The sequence below is a fragment of the Xenopus laevis genome, chromosome 4L (assembly GCF_017654675.1).
Source record: "Xenopus laevis strain J_2021 chromosome 4L, Xenopus_laevis_v10.1, whole genome shotgun sequence".
NCBI classification, from domain to species: Eukaryota; Metazoa; Chordata; class Amphibia; order Anura; family Pipidae; genus Xenopus; species Xenopus laevis.
Genome location: NC_054377.1, coordinates 104373561 through 104390995, shown reverse-complemented (window position 1 = coordinate 104390995; position 17435 = coordinate 104373561). Strand labels below are relative to the sequence as shown.

The 17435-nt window shown below is 39.5% G+C and overlaps 1 protein-coding gene across 1 annotated transcript; it reads right to left on the bottom strand.

Moving 5' to 3' along the window:
• Positions 1-6233: 6233 nt before the first annotated feature.
• On the bottom strand, positions 6234-14984 carry rgs4.L (regulator of G-protein signaling 4 L homeolog). The gene is made up of 5 exons (XM_018258626.2): positions 14758-14984; positions 9928-10026; positions 9040-9101; positions 8129-8295; positions 6234-7375 (listed from the first exon to the last, which is right to left on the bottom strand). Exons 1-5 carry the CDS (start codon positions 14922-14924, stop codon positions 7136-7138), a joined length of 735 nt encoding a protein of 244 aa, XP_018114115.1. The 5' UTR covers positions 14925-14984; the 3' UTR covers positions 6234-7135.
• Positions 14985-17435: the final 2451 nt, after the last annotated feature.

Genomic DNA, 17435 nt, shown 5'->3' with positions numbered 1-17435 from the left:
CTGCAGGCAATTTACCGATTAAAGGGGAATTAAAGTCTAAAATAGAATAATGCTAGAAATGCTGTATTTTTTATACAAAACAAAAACATAAACTCACTGCATCAGTTATTATTGCATCAATTATTTATGCTTTTAAAGTTGGCCGCAGGGGGTCATCATCTGGTAAGACCATGTACAAGCTCAGTGTGACCACAAAAGAGTTTTTTTCATGGTATTCCCGAAGTTCAGTCCTCTAGCCGTTTCCTTCCATTCTCCAACCGGTAAAAATTAAACTTTCAAAAACGATGAAGCAGTGCTCCCTAGGAAGCTCGAGGAAAGACAGCAAGAAAAATTATATATATATATATATATATATATATATATATATATATATATATATATATATATATATATATATATGTATAGTGCAGTATGTTTTGCTTCTTCTGTAACACTTCTTTGTGCTCCCCTTTTCATTAATTACTAAAAATCAAAAAATGATTTTTCTTTTCACCCGTGTCTTGTGAAAAGAAATAGGGTTAACCTTCCCTTCAGAACTTTAAAACCATTTGCACACCAAGGCAGGATGGGTACCCACAAACGTTTAGTTAAATATCTTGCTTTCAATGAAAAACATCTCTCTCCTGTAGTCTGTCAGCTTTGATCTCTAGGAACAAATTCGCTAAAAATAGTGTAAAATCGTTTTTTTTATTCTCAAATAGATTTATAATTGCACTAACATAAATATGATAAAATGTGCTTATCAGTCAGTCCAGTTCCCAGCGTGCTTCCTTTCTCCGCTGTATTAGTGTTTCAGTGTAACGCCAACAAAATTGCTCAGTCTGGTCTGGGCTTCAGTTGGGAGGCTAAGCCTAGGGATCTTCATAAATTATCAAAACAGCACAAGTGAAATAATATCTGCCATAGAAGCCGATACAACAAGACTGAATAATAATCAGAGAATCATATGCAGACTGCACTAGGTCTGCAGATATGAATCTCTACACAGTTGCCGGCTGCTCTACAGGGAAACAAACAAAGCTGCTTGAGTTCTGGGAAGTAAGGTGTGGGGCTCCCCCCTGCTGTTTAAAAGTATGATTGTTTCCCTGCAGAGCAGTTAGGGAGTGTCTGAAGTTTCCTATCTACAGCAGTCAGTAAAATGAAGGGGAATTTCACTGCATACTGTCAGGTTATTATAAAAATAGTACACATTTTTTAATTAAAGTATATAGGAGATAGATTTCTTTTTCATTAAAAAAAAGAAAAAAATGTTTTGTTTTTTTTTGCCTTTACATCCCCTTTAAGTGGCTTTTTGGTTTCTTCCTCCATCTAGTGCTGGACAATTGAAGCAGTTTCATAAAGCATCTGATTTTGACCAATTGACTTGTTTATCTACAAGTACTGTCTTCTGTCTACCCTTACCTCTTGCCTGTTTGGACTAGCACTTGCCTCATGCTTGCCCTGAACTTTGTATACAGAGATCTAAGGTACCTGCACTCAGATGACTCCAAAATGTCAGATTTGATGCTGTTTTACTATGTGAAATAAAGATCACAAATGCATCACTAAGAAAGTGCTAATGCATCAATATGGTGCCCACATAAATAAATGTACACAAGTATGGGACCTGGTGTTCAGAATGTTTAGAACCTGAGGTTTTCCAGATAAGGATCTTTCCGTAATTGGCTTTCCACACCTTAATTCTACTTAAAAATCATTTAAACATTAAATGAACCCAATAAGATTGTTTTACCACCAGTAAGGATTACTTATATCTTGGGATCAAGTACAAGATATTCTTTTATTATTTCAGATAAAAAGTAAATCATTTTTAAAAATATGATCTATTTGATTAAAATGGAGTCTATGGGAGATGGTCTTTTTTACATAATTTGGAGCTTTCTGGCTCTTACCATATCACATATACTATACTTAGGTGTGTATATATATATATATATATATATATATAGGTACACAAAACTGGAGCACTCGTTATGTAGCAACAACTGCCTGGGTGCAGAATTCAAAAAATTATGTAAACCAAATTGCTGTACAAAAAACGCACAACCAGGTCTTTTCAAAGGTGTCCAAAAAACCAAAATTTTATTTCGACGTTTCGGCTTCTATACTGAAGCCTTTCTCAAGAGGTGTGCACAGTGCAAGTAACAGTCAATATTTAAACACAAAATGGCGCCAAAATTCACAGTATGACGTCATGACCTCATGTGGGCGTTACCCAGTGAATGAGTATAAGTAAAGTGTACTAAAAAAACGTTTCCCCTATGTGGTTGTGCTGAATAACATCCAGCTTAACAGGAGATAGAATAGTAGCTAAAAAGAAAACATCCATTGTCCCAGTGTATTGGAGGTCTTAACAAACATCGTGCAGTCAAAGTTAAACTAAGTGAACAATGTGCGCTGTGGTACTGATCATCACTTACCCCCAGAGAGGACCAGGAGTGGCAGAAGGTTTTCGCTCAGTATCGCCATTCTATAAACGCTATATTGATGATTTGATATTGCTGTGGCAGGGAACTGAGATTGAGCTTACTGACTTCCATAAGGCCCTCAATGACTTGGATTCTCCTATAAAGCTGACTATGACGTATGACAAGCACAAGATTGACTACCTTGACGTGAGTATATTTATACATGACAACATGTTTTGTACCACTCTCTTTAAAAAACCCACAGACAGGAATAGCCTCATACAAGCACAGTCTCACCATCCACCACATATGTCCCGAGGGGTTCTCTATTCCCAATTTCTCAGAGTGATCAGAAATAATTCTGACCGGGCGACGGCAGAACTACAACTCACCACCCTAGCAGATCAGTTCTCTTCCAGAGGTTATCCGGAGGCCCTAATTAATCAGCAGTTGGAGAGAGCCCGTCTTCACAGCCAGGAGGACCTATTGCAGAAAAAGGTGAAAACTTCAAAGGAAGGTTTGGATTCCATTTTTCTGACAGAGTGGACAGATGCCAGCCCACAGATCAGAAGGGCACTGAAGGACCGCTGGGAAGTTGTCAGTACGGAAGCGGATTTACCCTTTTATGAGAAAAAGGCACCCATGATAGCCTATAGGAGAGGTCGTAACTTAAGTGACATGCTGGTGGTCAAAAATCTCAGTGGGGGGGCAAATAAAGGAGGCACCTGGCTGGACCGTCCCCTCAAACCTGGTTGTTACAAATGCATTAATTGTTTGACCTGTGGGGGTATGTCACAAGGCACTTTCTTCACACACCCAAGGACGGGGGTGAAGTATAAAATCAAACATAGAGTAACTTGCACATCGGATCATATTGTATATATGGCTTGGTGCCCATGTGGTCTCTATTACGTGGGCAAAGCCACTACAACTTACCGGGAAAGAATGAACAATCACCGCAGTGCAATTAGAAGCGCATTGACCACAGGAAAGGCGGAACAACCGGTTCCCAGACATTGGCTCAAAATGAGACACACAGTACCGCAATTCAGGCATATGATAATAGATCATGTACCGATGCCCAAAAGAGGAGGGAACAGAGGTCTCTTGCTTTTGCAGAGAGAGAGTATGTGGATTTTCACTCTGGACACATTGGCCCCGAGGGGATTGAATGAGACTCTCCCAATATCCCCTTTTTACTGATAGTAATATACAAGGGGCTGTGGGATGCGTTCGTGTAGTCTGTACCAATGGTCTAAACAGACTCTTCATAAATGTAGCTATTTTATTTCCTTTAAACAGCATCGGCTGATGGCAATGTTATGGATACACTCTTTGCAACATTTTGCAGAAATGTGGAAATGTTTTATTACATATAATCTTTGAATGTTCAAAATATGCAAGCTGTAATTACAAGGTTGTTTTTTGTTTTTATTTTTTCACAGTATCTGATCAAAGGAGCTTCAGTACATCTTGGTCATGTTCTGACCCCAGGAAGGCATAGAAGGAGTGGCACCATTTGATGGACAGGCCTTAGGTAGGTAAGACGTAACCAACAGCTGGACACCCCGTAGACCCAGTAAACATAAGACAGAGATTAAACATACAGAGCCAGTAGTGAGCATGATGGCCGCGCTCCTCTCCCCAGTCTCAGGGCATGTGAACGCTTTGCATTAAGGACTCTATGACAATGACTCCCGTCTGCCAGAGTGATCACGTAGGGGGGATTGAACAGAGTGTGATGTATTCTCACCCTTGCTCCAATCCCTGAGCGTGTGATGGCTAACACAATTGAGTTATGATAATGAGTTGAGCAGCCTGCACAGACAGTGCGCACAGATGTTACGAACAGGCGCTACCCGATACTGACAAGGAGGCGGGTCCAGACGCAGAGACTCACGGGGAGATCGGCATTTACCGATAACAGGAGCCGGCCAGCTGGTTTGCGTTGTTGCGTGAGGGGGTGCCCTGCTGCAATGTGTATTACGTCTCCCTCCGTGTAGGCGATACTGAGCGAAAACCTTCTGCCACTCCTGGTCCTCTCTGGGGGTAAGTGATGATCAGTACCACAGCGCACATTGTTCACTTAGTTTAACTTTGACTGCACGATGTTTGTTAAGACCTCCAATACACTGGGACAATGGATGTTTTCTTTTTAGCTACTATTCTATCTCCTGTTAAGCTGGATGTTATTCAGCACAACCACATAGGGGAAACGTTTTTTTAGTACACTTTACTTATACTCATTCACTGGGTAACGCCCACATGAGGTCATGACGTCATACTGTGAATTTTGGCGCCATTTTGTGTTTAAATATTGACTGTTACTTGCACTGTGCACACCTCTTGAGAAAGGCTTCAGTATAGAAGCCGAAACGTCGAAATAAAATTTTGGTTTTTTGGACACCTTTGAAAAGACCTGGTTGTGCGTTTTTTGTACAGCAATTTGGTTTATATATATATATATATATATATATATATATATATATATACACACAGTATATAGCCATTTTGTTGTTTACTGTTTACCTTTACTCATTCTGCTAGCTCTGAAAACTGCAAGTATCTTACAATGTGTTCCTGTACATCGATGGACACTCCTTACATATACTGTACTTAGAAGCATGTGTGGCACATGTATTTCTGTGCGAGACTCCCATTGAATAAATAGAGCACTCTTCACGCTTCAAATAATAAGCAGGGAGCAGTTTGTATTTCTCTTCTCTGCCTGAAATTAATAATATAACCCCACTCATTGAGGTTTATAGGCCTTATTATAAAGAGTTTAGAAGTTTCCCCCTGGTGTATGAATTCTAAAAACCGGGGACACTTGGAGGTACACTACACTGATGACCATGGATAGTTTTGCAAGCAGTATGTTTTTTGAATAATACTAGAGATTGAAAGCAATCCTACTGCATTGACTTTCTCTGTCCAGTGCTTCTGTCCTGTGCTTAATATAACTGCATGATCTGTTGTAGTAGCTATGTGTTTGGGTTAAAGATGCATGCTGGTATTCCTGGAAGCCCTATATTCCTTAATTCTGTGCCTGTTGACTGCTTCCCAAGCAGTTATCTGTATTACAACATACATACCAGATACCAAATAGGTCTTATCTCCAGTATCATATAGAAACAAAACACACAAGCATTAAGCTGGCCATAGACGCAAAGATCCAATCGTACAAATCGAGGATTCATACGATTTTCGGAACCGTGTGTGGAGTCCCGACATTTTTCGTCCAGTGGAGATCAGTCGCTTGGTCGATCTGACAGGTTAAAAGATTTATGTCGGCTGCCGATAATATCTCTGCATGTATTGCCGATCGTATGATTTTCAGTGGAAGATTGTCACCAGCTTTGTCGGACATAACTATCGTACGATTGCTGTCAGGGGCAGAACATCGGCTCATCTGTTCTTTTACTACTTTATTTGATCTGGTTAGTGGCAGGTCGGGAGATGGGGAAGTCTGATCGTTCGAGGACTCGAACGATCGGATCCTTGCATCTATGGCCAGCTTTAGAGTTGCCAGACTGTAGCATAAATATTTAATGTGAGTTTGATATAATCAATGCCAACAGCAGTGGAGATGCTGCCCATCTGTGAGTGAAAATACCCAAAGCATTGCACAGCAAAGGGGTTAATACAAATAGTTAATTCCTTGATGTCAATTGCTTTTCATAGATCCCTATTATATTAATATGCTTTGCTAATGTATAGAGTCAGTACAATGCCCCAGTTTGTAGCCTTGAGTTATCTCTGCCGATGGTATGGGTGGTGGTGACTCGAAGTGCCTGTTCCAGGTAACCATACACAGAAACAATATTTGGTTTGTGTTACATTGTTTATTTGGTTTCACAGACTATTTACTACAAGCATGCACAAATGACATAGTATCCGGGCAAATCCATGCTTGTTTAAAAGAAAGTGAAAGGATTGCACCTTCAGCAGCACTTCTCAGAACACAAAATATTTCCACTTTCCTCAATCAATGTCCAGTTCTCTTTCATTCCGTTGTTCTAAAAACAAGGTTTAGATCAACAAGAGCCTTTGGCAATGATTTATTCTTACAAACATAAGTTAAAAGGGAGAGAACAACAATGTATTTGTCAAAAAAAAGTAATCGTTAAGTTATATAGAGCTTTGTCTAAGTGATTAGCTCTTCGTAATCTGTAACTGATGAGCAGAAATGTCTGCCTTAACCAGCAGTCTTCCTCGATACACCCAATAAACATCTAGCCTTGTCCGCCCCTTGTTGCAAAATGCCCCTGTTATGAACGGACAGTAGCACCAGCATATACTAAACTATCTACACTTAGCTTCTCCAGCACTGTGTTGTAAGAGTATGTGAAAAGCTAGTTTTCAGGATGACTAACTAGCCTCGTCAGTTCAGATTAAAATGTGCACCATTCTTGGGAATAATGGTATAACAAAGGTAACTTGAAATGATTCAGTGCAAAGCCACCTACAAGTATTGCCTGAGAGTGTTGTGCAGAATCTGCATTACTAGCTCTCCAGTAAGTCACAATCCTGTACCAAAACGCACGGGTCTATGTGATTTTTCCAGCTCACCCCAATATGACATGGAATGCATGCAACACACACACACATATGTAATAAATAAGAAGAGCTGTCTTGACACCACTTCTGAGCCATCGTACAGTATAAATAGGAGCACATAGATGCTAAGTTCTTAGCTGTGACAGAGCACAGTTGTGTCTTGCACATCAAGCACACTGGGGGATGAAGGGGTTGCTGTCTGTGGTGAGACCTTTCATTTTCTTGGTGCTTGCCCCACTGCTGCTCAAGTTTACAACATCATGGTAGAAATTGGACTTGAGGAAGCGCCTGTAGGAATCCTTCTCCATCAAGATAAATATCCTGTGCTGGGCCTCATCAAAGGTAGAAGAGGTGGGTTGTAGGATATTATTGCTTGTCTCCTCGCGGGTGGTTGAGTCCAAGTTCACCTGGGTGAGCCAAGAAAAATATAACCTGATAAGAATTCTGGTCAAGTGTTGTGATTTGCTGTATGACGACCAATATTCTGTGCAATGAAGTCAGTCTATCTACAGTAAGGGGCTGCAATGCATTTAAAGTGTTAATTAGAAATATTAAAGGGGTTGTTGCCTTTAGGGTAACTTTTAAAATGATTTAGAGAGTGATATTTGGAGACAATTTGCAACTGGTTTTCATTTTTTAACGTTTTTGGTTTTGAGTTTGCAGCTCTCAAGTTTGCAGTTTCAGATTGTTAGGGTCCAAATTACCCTAGCAGTCATGCTTCAATTTGAATACGAGACTGAAATATGAATAGGAGAGGGCCTGAATACAAAGATGAGTAATAAAAAGTAGCCTTACAAAGCATTTGTTTTTAGATGGGGTCGGCGACCCCCATTTGAAAGCTGGAAAGAGTCAGAAGAAGAAGGCAAATAATTCAAAAACTATAAAAAAAGAAAAAATGATGGCCAATTGAATTAGCCATTTTATAACATATGAAGATATAGTCAAATGCCTATTTGGATACATACTTTTTTTATTTTAAAGGGAGCTTATATCTTTCATTTTTAATAAATTAAAATTAAATACATAAATATCTAAAATGCAATTTAAATGTAGGCCTATAATAAATAACATCAGTTCTCTTAGGCAAACCTGTTGTGGCCTCAAAGGTTGCAAGTGCCAATTATTACTGTTAATATAGGAAAGCAATAAAGCGCTCTTACTTCTCTTGTGGCCTCCACTGAGATGAAGTCTTCATAGATCTTCTGAGCTTGCTCTGGTAATTTTGCAGGGGTCTTGATTTTTTTGTAATTCTCGCAGGCTAACCAGAAATCAATGTTTTCCTCACTGTATTCTGATTGAAGGAAGGACCGAAAAGCTGCCAAACCACCTGCAGGATAATAAAACAATATTAGTAAGGATTAACAGCATGGAGGCTTATAATTAATAATAATAATTACTGTGTGATAATGAGCACACTATCCTAAGAGCATCAATTAGTAGGAAGTCACTGGGCATCATTACGATTTGTGTATGTGAATGAGAGTGCATTGTGAGTGTGTGTGGAAATGTGTGTAATACTACAGCTAATCTGTATGCAGGATGCTGCCATAAGCACTTCAATTAAAGTAAGCTTAATTCTTTTCTAAAGTAAACAGAAAGGCTTTACCAAACTGTGAGGCTGGTGTGACGCTCCCACCATATGTGTATAATGAAAGCTTCAGATCCTCAGGCGAAAGAGTCAGGACCTGATCCCCCTGACCTCTGAAGCCTGGGAACTGGTGTCTGACACTGAGCCAAGGGTTTTTATTGTATCCGTCTGGGGACCATTTGTAGCGCTCAGTGTCTGAATGACAGCCAAACAGGGTCACATCAGCAGGGGAGTGAACTTGTTTCTGCGTCACTGTCTGAGATCTTATTCGTATTCTGTCACTAGATGTACATGACAGAGAATGGAATGGGCTCAATAGTCACGTCCCAAACATCTGGGTGTCCCTAACTGTCCAACTTTGGTCACGTAGTCAGTGGAGCCATGGAGGGGGTCTAAGCCTAGCAAGCACTCATTTAGCCTTTCCATCCTCTTATTCCTGCTTCTATAACCATATCAGCCATTTTTTATTGGGCTATCACTTACATTCATTATTTATCAGGTTCTCCAAAGATTCAGCCCATTTCTTTACTTCCTCTTGTCTCAGCCTAGAGGGGAAAAAAGTAACAGAATTTTAGGAGTGTTCCAACTGATTCATCCACTTTTGTTAACACATTGATAACTCTTTATTATGCTATGTTGTAGAGAGATACTAAAGACTTGTCATAGTATTCAAGAGATTTTAATAGTGTTCTTCCTGAAACAAACATTTTCACTGCTACGTGACTCATACTGTCAGGATGCTGAGAATACCAATAGCCGATTCATGATGGAGTCAATTACGTTACAACACTGCAATGCATGATTGATTACTATAATTGGGACTTTATTTACAAAACAGGGGTTTTAAATTGCATAAGTGCAAATGCCAATAGCAACGGATCAGGCCTTTGCTTTCATTTTCTAACTTGTAGGAGACTGTTCTAAACCAATTGCTGATTGTTTGCTATTGGCTCCTGCACTTGTGCAATTAAACAAGTGTATGTACAACATGATTTAGCCCCAATGAATTTGACATGACTGTTCTTGGTGATCTTTTTTATAAAGTTGGTCACATTACAAGGTACTGCAAATGAATGTGCATTTCCATATATATTCAGGTTTGCTTGTGTGTGCCGGTCAGTTATTGGAATGCATAGTAAATTAGAAAGGTGACCGATCCTTTTTGTGGCTTCTACCGCCACACCCATACTGGGTTTATTAATTACGTATTTAGGTTGCCTCTAAGTTGATCGTTAAGCTCATTTTTAATTTGCAGAGGAGCCAATCAACCCCTATGTCGTTAAAAAGATAATGAAAAACTTCAGGCATTTTTGAGACCTTATTTTTGAGAATTTATTTTAGAGTTTAGCAGAAACAAGGTTTCGTACTGACCTCTGGCTACCAGGTTTGTCTTTCTTTAGGCATGGGCTGTGTTCACACCCGTCTGCTTTCTGCAGCAGGAATCCCAAGCGGTGCTTGATATCTTTAGCACTGTAGAGAAATGGAACAGCAATAGTGGTAAATATACTAGCATTTTTGTAAACATGCGTCTCAGCATTAACTCAGTGAGAATAAATGGAACATATTTATCTTTTGCTGTCAGGGGACGCTGGCTGATTCATTGTTTTGGGATATAAATAAACCTGCAGTTATTTTTGTGCGGAATCACAATAACATACATACAGTATCCAGGTCATTATAACCCATCAATAATGTTGACTTATCTGTTTTTGGACAAGGGATACCCAACATGCAGTTCTCCAGCTGCTTTTTAATTGCAGTTTCCAGGTGTGAGCAGCCGGAAATTGTACTTAATAAACAGCAGGAGGTATGTATGTCTAGACCCACCTGGCCAGCTTTACTCTAAAATATTCTGTGCTATAGGCTGCTAATCTGCTACCTAATGACATAGCTACAGTATTCATGATTAGGAACCTTACTCATGGGCGTTTTACCCCAGTGGTCAGTTCTTCCGCAGGGAAACGCAGGGTGAAATGCCCGTGAGTAAGGGCCCTAAGACATCTTACCATTATATTGTATATACACCTATATGCTTTTAAATGCATAGAATTGTGCTCTGATAAATACATTTATTCATTAGACAGAACAAAAAGATATAGGAGAAAAGCAGAAAGCAATGATCAAATATAAATGAAAATAATTTGGCATTTCCTCCACTACAGTTTTGGCACAGTTTGACACCTAAGTAGCAATGCCAGCTGCTGGAACTCTATATATATATATATATATATATATATATATATATATATATATATATATATATATATATATATATATATATATATATATAGTAGGACTATTTCATATATAAATGACCTTTTCATTGTTGAACTCGGCACCCAACTACAGGCAAAGGATGTACTTCAACAATGGCCGCTGTATGATTAGTTGTGTCATTTATCATTTACCACTCAGCAATATCTACATTCTCAAGGTCACGATTTATCCCCACTTCATCTTTAGCTGCAGCTGTAAATGTTATTGAGCTTCAGCTTCTTCTATACTCTTTCCACTTGCAACTGCTGCTGTGGAACTGAGGACAGATGTACATATTCTGCCCCCCCTACCCCTAAAGCCCCACCACTGTCGTATTCACTGAACTTCTGGACATATGGATGCTAGGTGCCAGTAAGGCCACTCATAGGACATCTCTCTCTCTTTCCTTCATGTGTTATAAAATGGAGGTACTCATATCAGACAAGCATTAATATTAGTCTGGGATCTTGGGCTAATGTATCACTATGCACTGTAGGGTACATATGGTGTAAGGTCTTTCCACTGAGCTCTCCACATACACCCAGGCTACCATGGATAATGTAATTGTTTGGTGTCATGGTGTTCTTTCCGTCTCTGTTATTTTCCCATTATGCATTTCATGATCACCAGATTATATTAACCTAGAGCAACATCTAATTTACTAAGCAAACTGTTCAAGTCAGGATTACACACATACACATATAGCAGGGAAGGCAAAGACAAGCTTTGCATTACTAATTGCTCTGGGCTGGAAGTGATTAACCATTTCCTTGTATGCTCAAAACTAACATAAGCTGTTATATTGATGAACTGTTGTCACACCCAAAAATATACAATCTCCTATACAAAGAAAGGCTGCAAATTGATGCTGGGAGTTGTATTTAAAGATGTATTAATACTTAAAATCACAAAAAAAGATAATGCATTACAGTGCCAGCAAGTATATAGCACCGGCAAGTTGCACAGCAATTAATACATGATTTTTAAATCAATGCGTAAGGCTCTTCTCTGTACTAGTGGAGTTTTGTCTATGTTAACCTTTGATACCTGCGATACTATAGTGTCAAACCTGACTTAGAGGCCATTTTGTACAATTGCTGCCTGGCTGCTAAAATGTTGCTTGATGCCAATGCTATTAATATTGAAAAAAGCTAATTGGAGGCACAGCTTTTTTTCCCAGAAATGTATCAACCCAACCTGCTTGTTCCTGGACAGACAAGAGAGAAATGTATAAACTTTTACATTTGTTTCAGCTCCCTGGAGCCGAGATAGCCCCCTAATTCAACCCCCTAAACAAATATCATTTAGAGCTCCTGCACATAGGCCGTTTTTAATGCCTTTGATGCACCTCTAAAATACAGACACCTAAACACATCAACTAACTGATTACATTACATTCTGCCTGGTTGGACACATAGGTGTTCAACTTACTGCATTTTTGGAGCTTTACGTGCAAGACATTGGAATAAAAGGTTTTCTCTGGAACTTGCAAACATGCAGTTATTTGCATTTAAAAAAACAATATATTGTGTAATTTCGCTATCAGTACGCATCTGTAAACGCACAAAAAAATACCTGTATGAGCCCTTAGTGTATATAAATCTGTGTCTGCTTTTCCTCCCTCTCCTTGACTTTTTGTCTCTATTAAATCACTGCTCCTTGCCTGTCAGTTTACATATGTGTGTCAATGGATGGTATGTTTCCCAGATCGCCTGCTAATTAGAGGCCCTTTATAACAATTCAATTAGCAGAGCTGCACTGATTGTATTTAAATACACTGATTCTTACTCGGGCCCATAGAACTGGTAGGCTTAGTGTGACCCTCGGGTCACTGAAACCGGCTCATTAACCATTAAGCTCCCATGTAGCATAAATCAACCCACTTATGAAATAGGTTAGGTTGGTTGAAATAGCATGTGCCAAATTTTACTTAGCTCCCACAGTGCATTCTTGTCACAGGAGAGTGGCCTCTCAAATATTAACCAGCCATCACCCCCTGCAAGCATTCTTCACTTGCAGCCATCATCGTTTGTGAGTTAAGGCATTTTTGTATCTGGTGGATGCGTATTCTTATCAATAGGGGACTCCAGTGTTGCATAAAAATATAACTGGGGTTATATATTAATTGGCAGAAGCTTAGCTCTGACAAATTGTTTGACAATAACGAAGGCACCAGACATAATCACAATCTTTATATATATTATATAATCTATAAACTCAGATATGATCAGTGGGGATTGTTTGTTGTTTTTATGTTTTGTTTCATGAAAATGCCAGGTTTGCTCTCAGCAGTCATGCTTCATTACATGGCAAATCTGCCATGGAGTTTATATACGCCAGTTATTTTATTTTATCACCTTATTAATTATGAGAACATGATTAGTTGAATCAAAAGCTCTCTTATGATTTAACAGATTATGGGTGCGATCAATTCACAACGGGGGAATAAGATTAGTTGCATTGATTTGTAAATCAAGTTCAGTTTAAATGAGGGTAGAAAGCTTTATCTGCATGCATAATCTATGCCAGTGGTCCCCAACCAGTAGCTCGTGAGCAACATGTTGCTCTCCATCCCCTTGGATGTTGCTCCCAGTGGCCTCAAAGGAGGTGCTTATTTTTTGAATTCCAGGCCTGGAGGAAAGTTTTGGTTGTATAAAAACCAGGTGCACTGCCAAACAGAGCCTCAATGTAGGTTGACAATCCACATAGGGGCTACTAAATGGCCAATCACAGCACTTATTTGGCACCCCAAGAACATTTTTTATGCTAGTGTTGCTCCCCAACTCCTTTTACTTCTGAATGTTGCTCACGGGTTCAAAAGGTTGGGGATCCCTGATCTATGCCATGGTGTTTGGCTGAGGGCTTTACAGTCTAAATAAAACAAATCTAATATATAAAAACCCTTCTATAGTTCGCTTCACATCACAAGCAATTGTTAAGCTATAACTCCCATGAGCCTGAAGCAGCCAGCAGATTCTAGGAACAATGGCACATAAGGAGATTCCCAGCTCTTGCTGCCCATACTGAAATCCTGTGAAATCTGTAAAAATGCCCAGATGTGTGTATACAAGAAGCACTACATAAATAGATATATGAATTTGTATGTACTTTAACCATTGGATCACCAGCTATTGGTGAACAATTGTGTTGCCAATTATTATTAGACATAATGTATAACTATCACTCCAATTGTTTACAAATTTGCCACTAAGAATGATGAAAGACAGAAAGTTTTGTCATGGGTATTACTGTATTTTTCCTAGATGCTCCCAGTGAAAACAAAATGATAGTTTTTCATATTATTGCCTTGTACAATGTAAGATACTTATTCCATAATTTAAACAACACAACTTCATCTTGCTGAGGACTATAACACAGGGCACAATTCCCTAACATTATACTCCATTGCTACAGAAGACTCCCATGTACACTGAATTAATTAGCACAATAACTGTGCACTTTGAAGTGTAAAACATGAAGGGGAACAGTAACAAACTGAGATAATAACAGAATAATAACAGAAGTGAGCAAGCAGTCTTGTCCAAGGAGCTAGCAATCTAACCAGTACCTAACCCAGCGATCGAAGGCTACTCACTGCCCCAGCACACAAGCCTCAATGATGATATATAGACTAAAAACTGATCATGGCTTCTCACATTCTTAGGCAAGGAGCCAATGATTTTACAGCTTACAAGAGGAACCCCAATAGGCACAGAGAATATACACGCAATGCTGTGCAGACAGTATGATGCTCTTCCTACATCACCCCCTGATGGAAAATGCTCTGCACTCCATTTAGGATGCCCAACAGCTTGCAGCCCTCCTCTGCAATTCTCTACACCTGACGATCTCTACGTTAAGGGTCTCCACATAGAAAGAAAGAATCCCTCTGCAGTGCTCAGTACATAATCCTGTAGTGCAATGCTCTGCCGACTGCAGTCTCACCTTTTCAGACAGGTAGCAGGGAAAGCTGTCACTCCGGCCAGTCCCTTGCACATCTTTGAAGTAAGATCAGGTTCCCAGACTCTGCTGCTGTTAGATCTTTGTCGTGTGTCTGTCTCGCTGGATCTGTCTGTCCAGTTTGTCGCTGCTCGGCTGCTGCTGCTTCCCATCCTCTCATCTTTTTATAGCCTCAAAGAGCAACACTCAGATGCAAGGAGCAGCCAATCACAGCGGCTTCCTTCTCCCCTGCAATAGTCCTCCCTCCCTCTCCATAGAGCATCATTTCTCCCTCCCTCTGCCTCTCCTCAGCTTCCTCCCTCTCATTCCCTCCCAGCTTTTTTTCCATCTAATCTCAGTTCTGCAAAGGGACACATAACATTGACGTGTAACAGTAGGGGGAAAACCAGAGCAGGGAAGTTTTCGGAAAAGTGCTACCAAAATTTGGATGATGTCAGAATGACATCACTGGAAAATAGCTCCAATACAAAGCCCCAATCCACACCTGCCTTGTCAAATAATATAGTTATACATATATCATATTATAACTATATATATATATATATGTATATATATGTACATATATATATATATAAATTCCTTGTCTAAAGGGCTTAAGGTGGCCATACACGGGCTGATAAAAGCTGCCGACACCCCTGTATGGGGCCCCCGACGGGCTTCCCCGATCGAGATCTGGCCAAAAGTCGGCCAGATCTCGATCAGATGGGATGAAAAATCCCGTCGGATCCCGGCCACATCTATTCGTTGATGCGGTCCCGCAATCTGACCGCCCATTACTATTCGTTAGGATCCGATCGTTGGGCCCTAGGGCCCATGATCGGATCAGCCCGATATTGCCCACCTCAAGGTAGTCATATCAGGGAGAGATCCACTTGTTTGGCAACATCGCCAAACGAGCGGATCTCTCCGTGTATGGCCACCTTTACAGTTCAAAGATAAATCAAAACTGCAATTCCAACACTGGAATTAGTATCGCAGCCTTTTCTGGGGGAAATGTAATAACTAGGTAAACAAAAAATGACCACCTAGGCTTATTTCATAGGACTACAACTATTAATTTGTAGTCCTGCAACAGCTGGAACAATTGGAGGGTTGCCTATCTATGTCTTTCTATATGGCAAAATTGAGCAACTGTATGCCATACATGACAGCACATAAAAGGTTTGCTAAACTCACAAAATGTTGAGCACTTTTTCTGCTCAGTAAATGACATATTAATCTTTGTGCACCCATCTCAACCCATGTGGCATTAATACTTGGCCAGGTTCTCCTGGTGCACTTTCTCTTTGACATAGCAGGAATATTTAATTTCTTTCTTGTACTGTTTCTAGTCCTTAGGTCTTTACACACAATCCCTTGATATTCATAAAGGAGTTAAAACCCATGAAATCCATTATGGTTAGCATATGGGCATCACTTCTTAGCCATTATTTGAGTTATATCAGTGGCCCTGCACTTGACATAACAGTTGTCGGTCTAGTATTAGCATTGTAAAAGATTTTTTAAGCAGCTATAGTCAAATAATTAATATATGTGGTACATGGATAGCTGGATAAAAACTTGGCAACCCATGTACAGTAATAGGTCAGTCCCTCAGTGCTTAATAATGTCTATTACAATATTTAGCCCTGTTCAATGTCTAAAATCTCACTTGTCATAACTTCTTAATCCTAAGAATACCTCTTATAAAATTTTAAAGCTAAAAATACACTACTAGAATACTGCTGTACGCTTCCTTAATTGGGCTGCCTTCTTTACTAGGTAAATTGTGTTATACACTCACGTCAGCCGAGGCAGTCAAATACTAGCAGTAAAATAAACAAAGTCATTACTGCATATACCAAGTTTTATAGATTCCAAAAAGGCACCTAATGCTTGATGAATCACTTTTGCATCTGGGAGGTAGAAAGGGAGGGGAGCAAGATTAGGCTCCTTGATGGGCACCGTGGGTAAAAAACCTAAAAGATACAAGCTATTGTGCAGAAGAGAATTACCCGTGACTGATCTGTCTGAGAATTATTTATTATAATGAACGACTTTAATGGCTGCAGACAGGACCTTATACTAATTTATAGCTGACAGGGAGGATCTAGATGCTCTAGCTAATGAATATTTAGTGAACATACCTGGGAAAAAACAGGCAATAATAGAGAGCATATGAAAAGGCTTCACTCAAGGGTGTTATATTGTAATTGCAAGGTATAAAACCTTTGATTCTGCCCTCCTTAGCAATATCAAGAAGCCAGCCTACACAATAAGGCCATATTAATCTTGTAATACACTCAGCTGGAAATGATTGACTACAAATGTCCAAAGACAAACTTGCAACCAGCTGTGGTTTAGCTGCATGATTTGTGCACATTTAGCATTTGATCCTCTGAATATTTCTAAGGAAACAGCTACCCATTTTTGCAATCTGCACATTACTCATCAAAGGGAAATTTGGTCAGTAATTTATGAAAAATGCACATATTCAACAGAATATGTTTGGAATAGGGTAAGGCACTTAATACGATATATTTCGATTTTTCTAAGGCTTTTTATAAACAAAGGCAATCACTGCAAATTTCCAATGAAATATGAGCTAATTTATTGCATCTGTAAATGGATACAGAAGGAGTAAAGTACAAAACATTAATGCAAAAGGGACATTTTTAGACTAG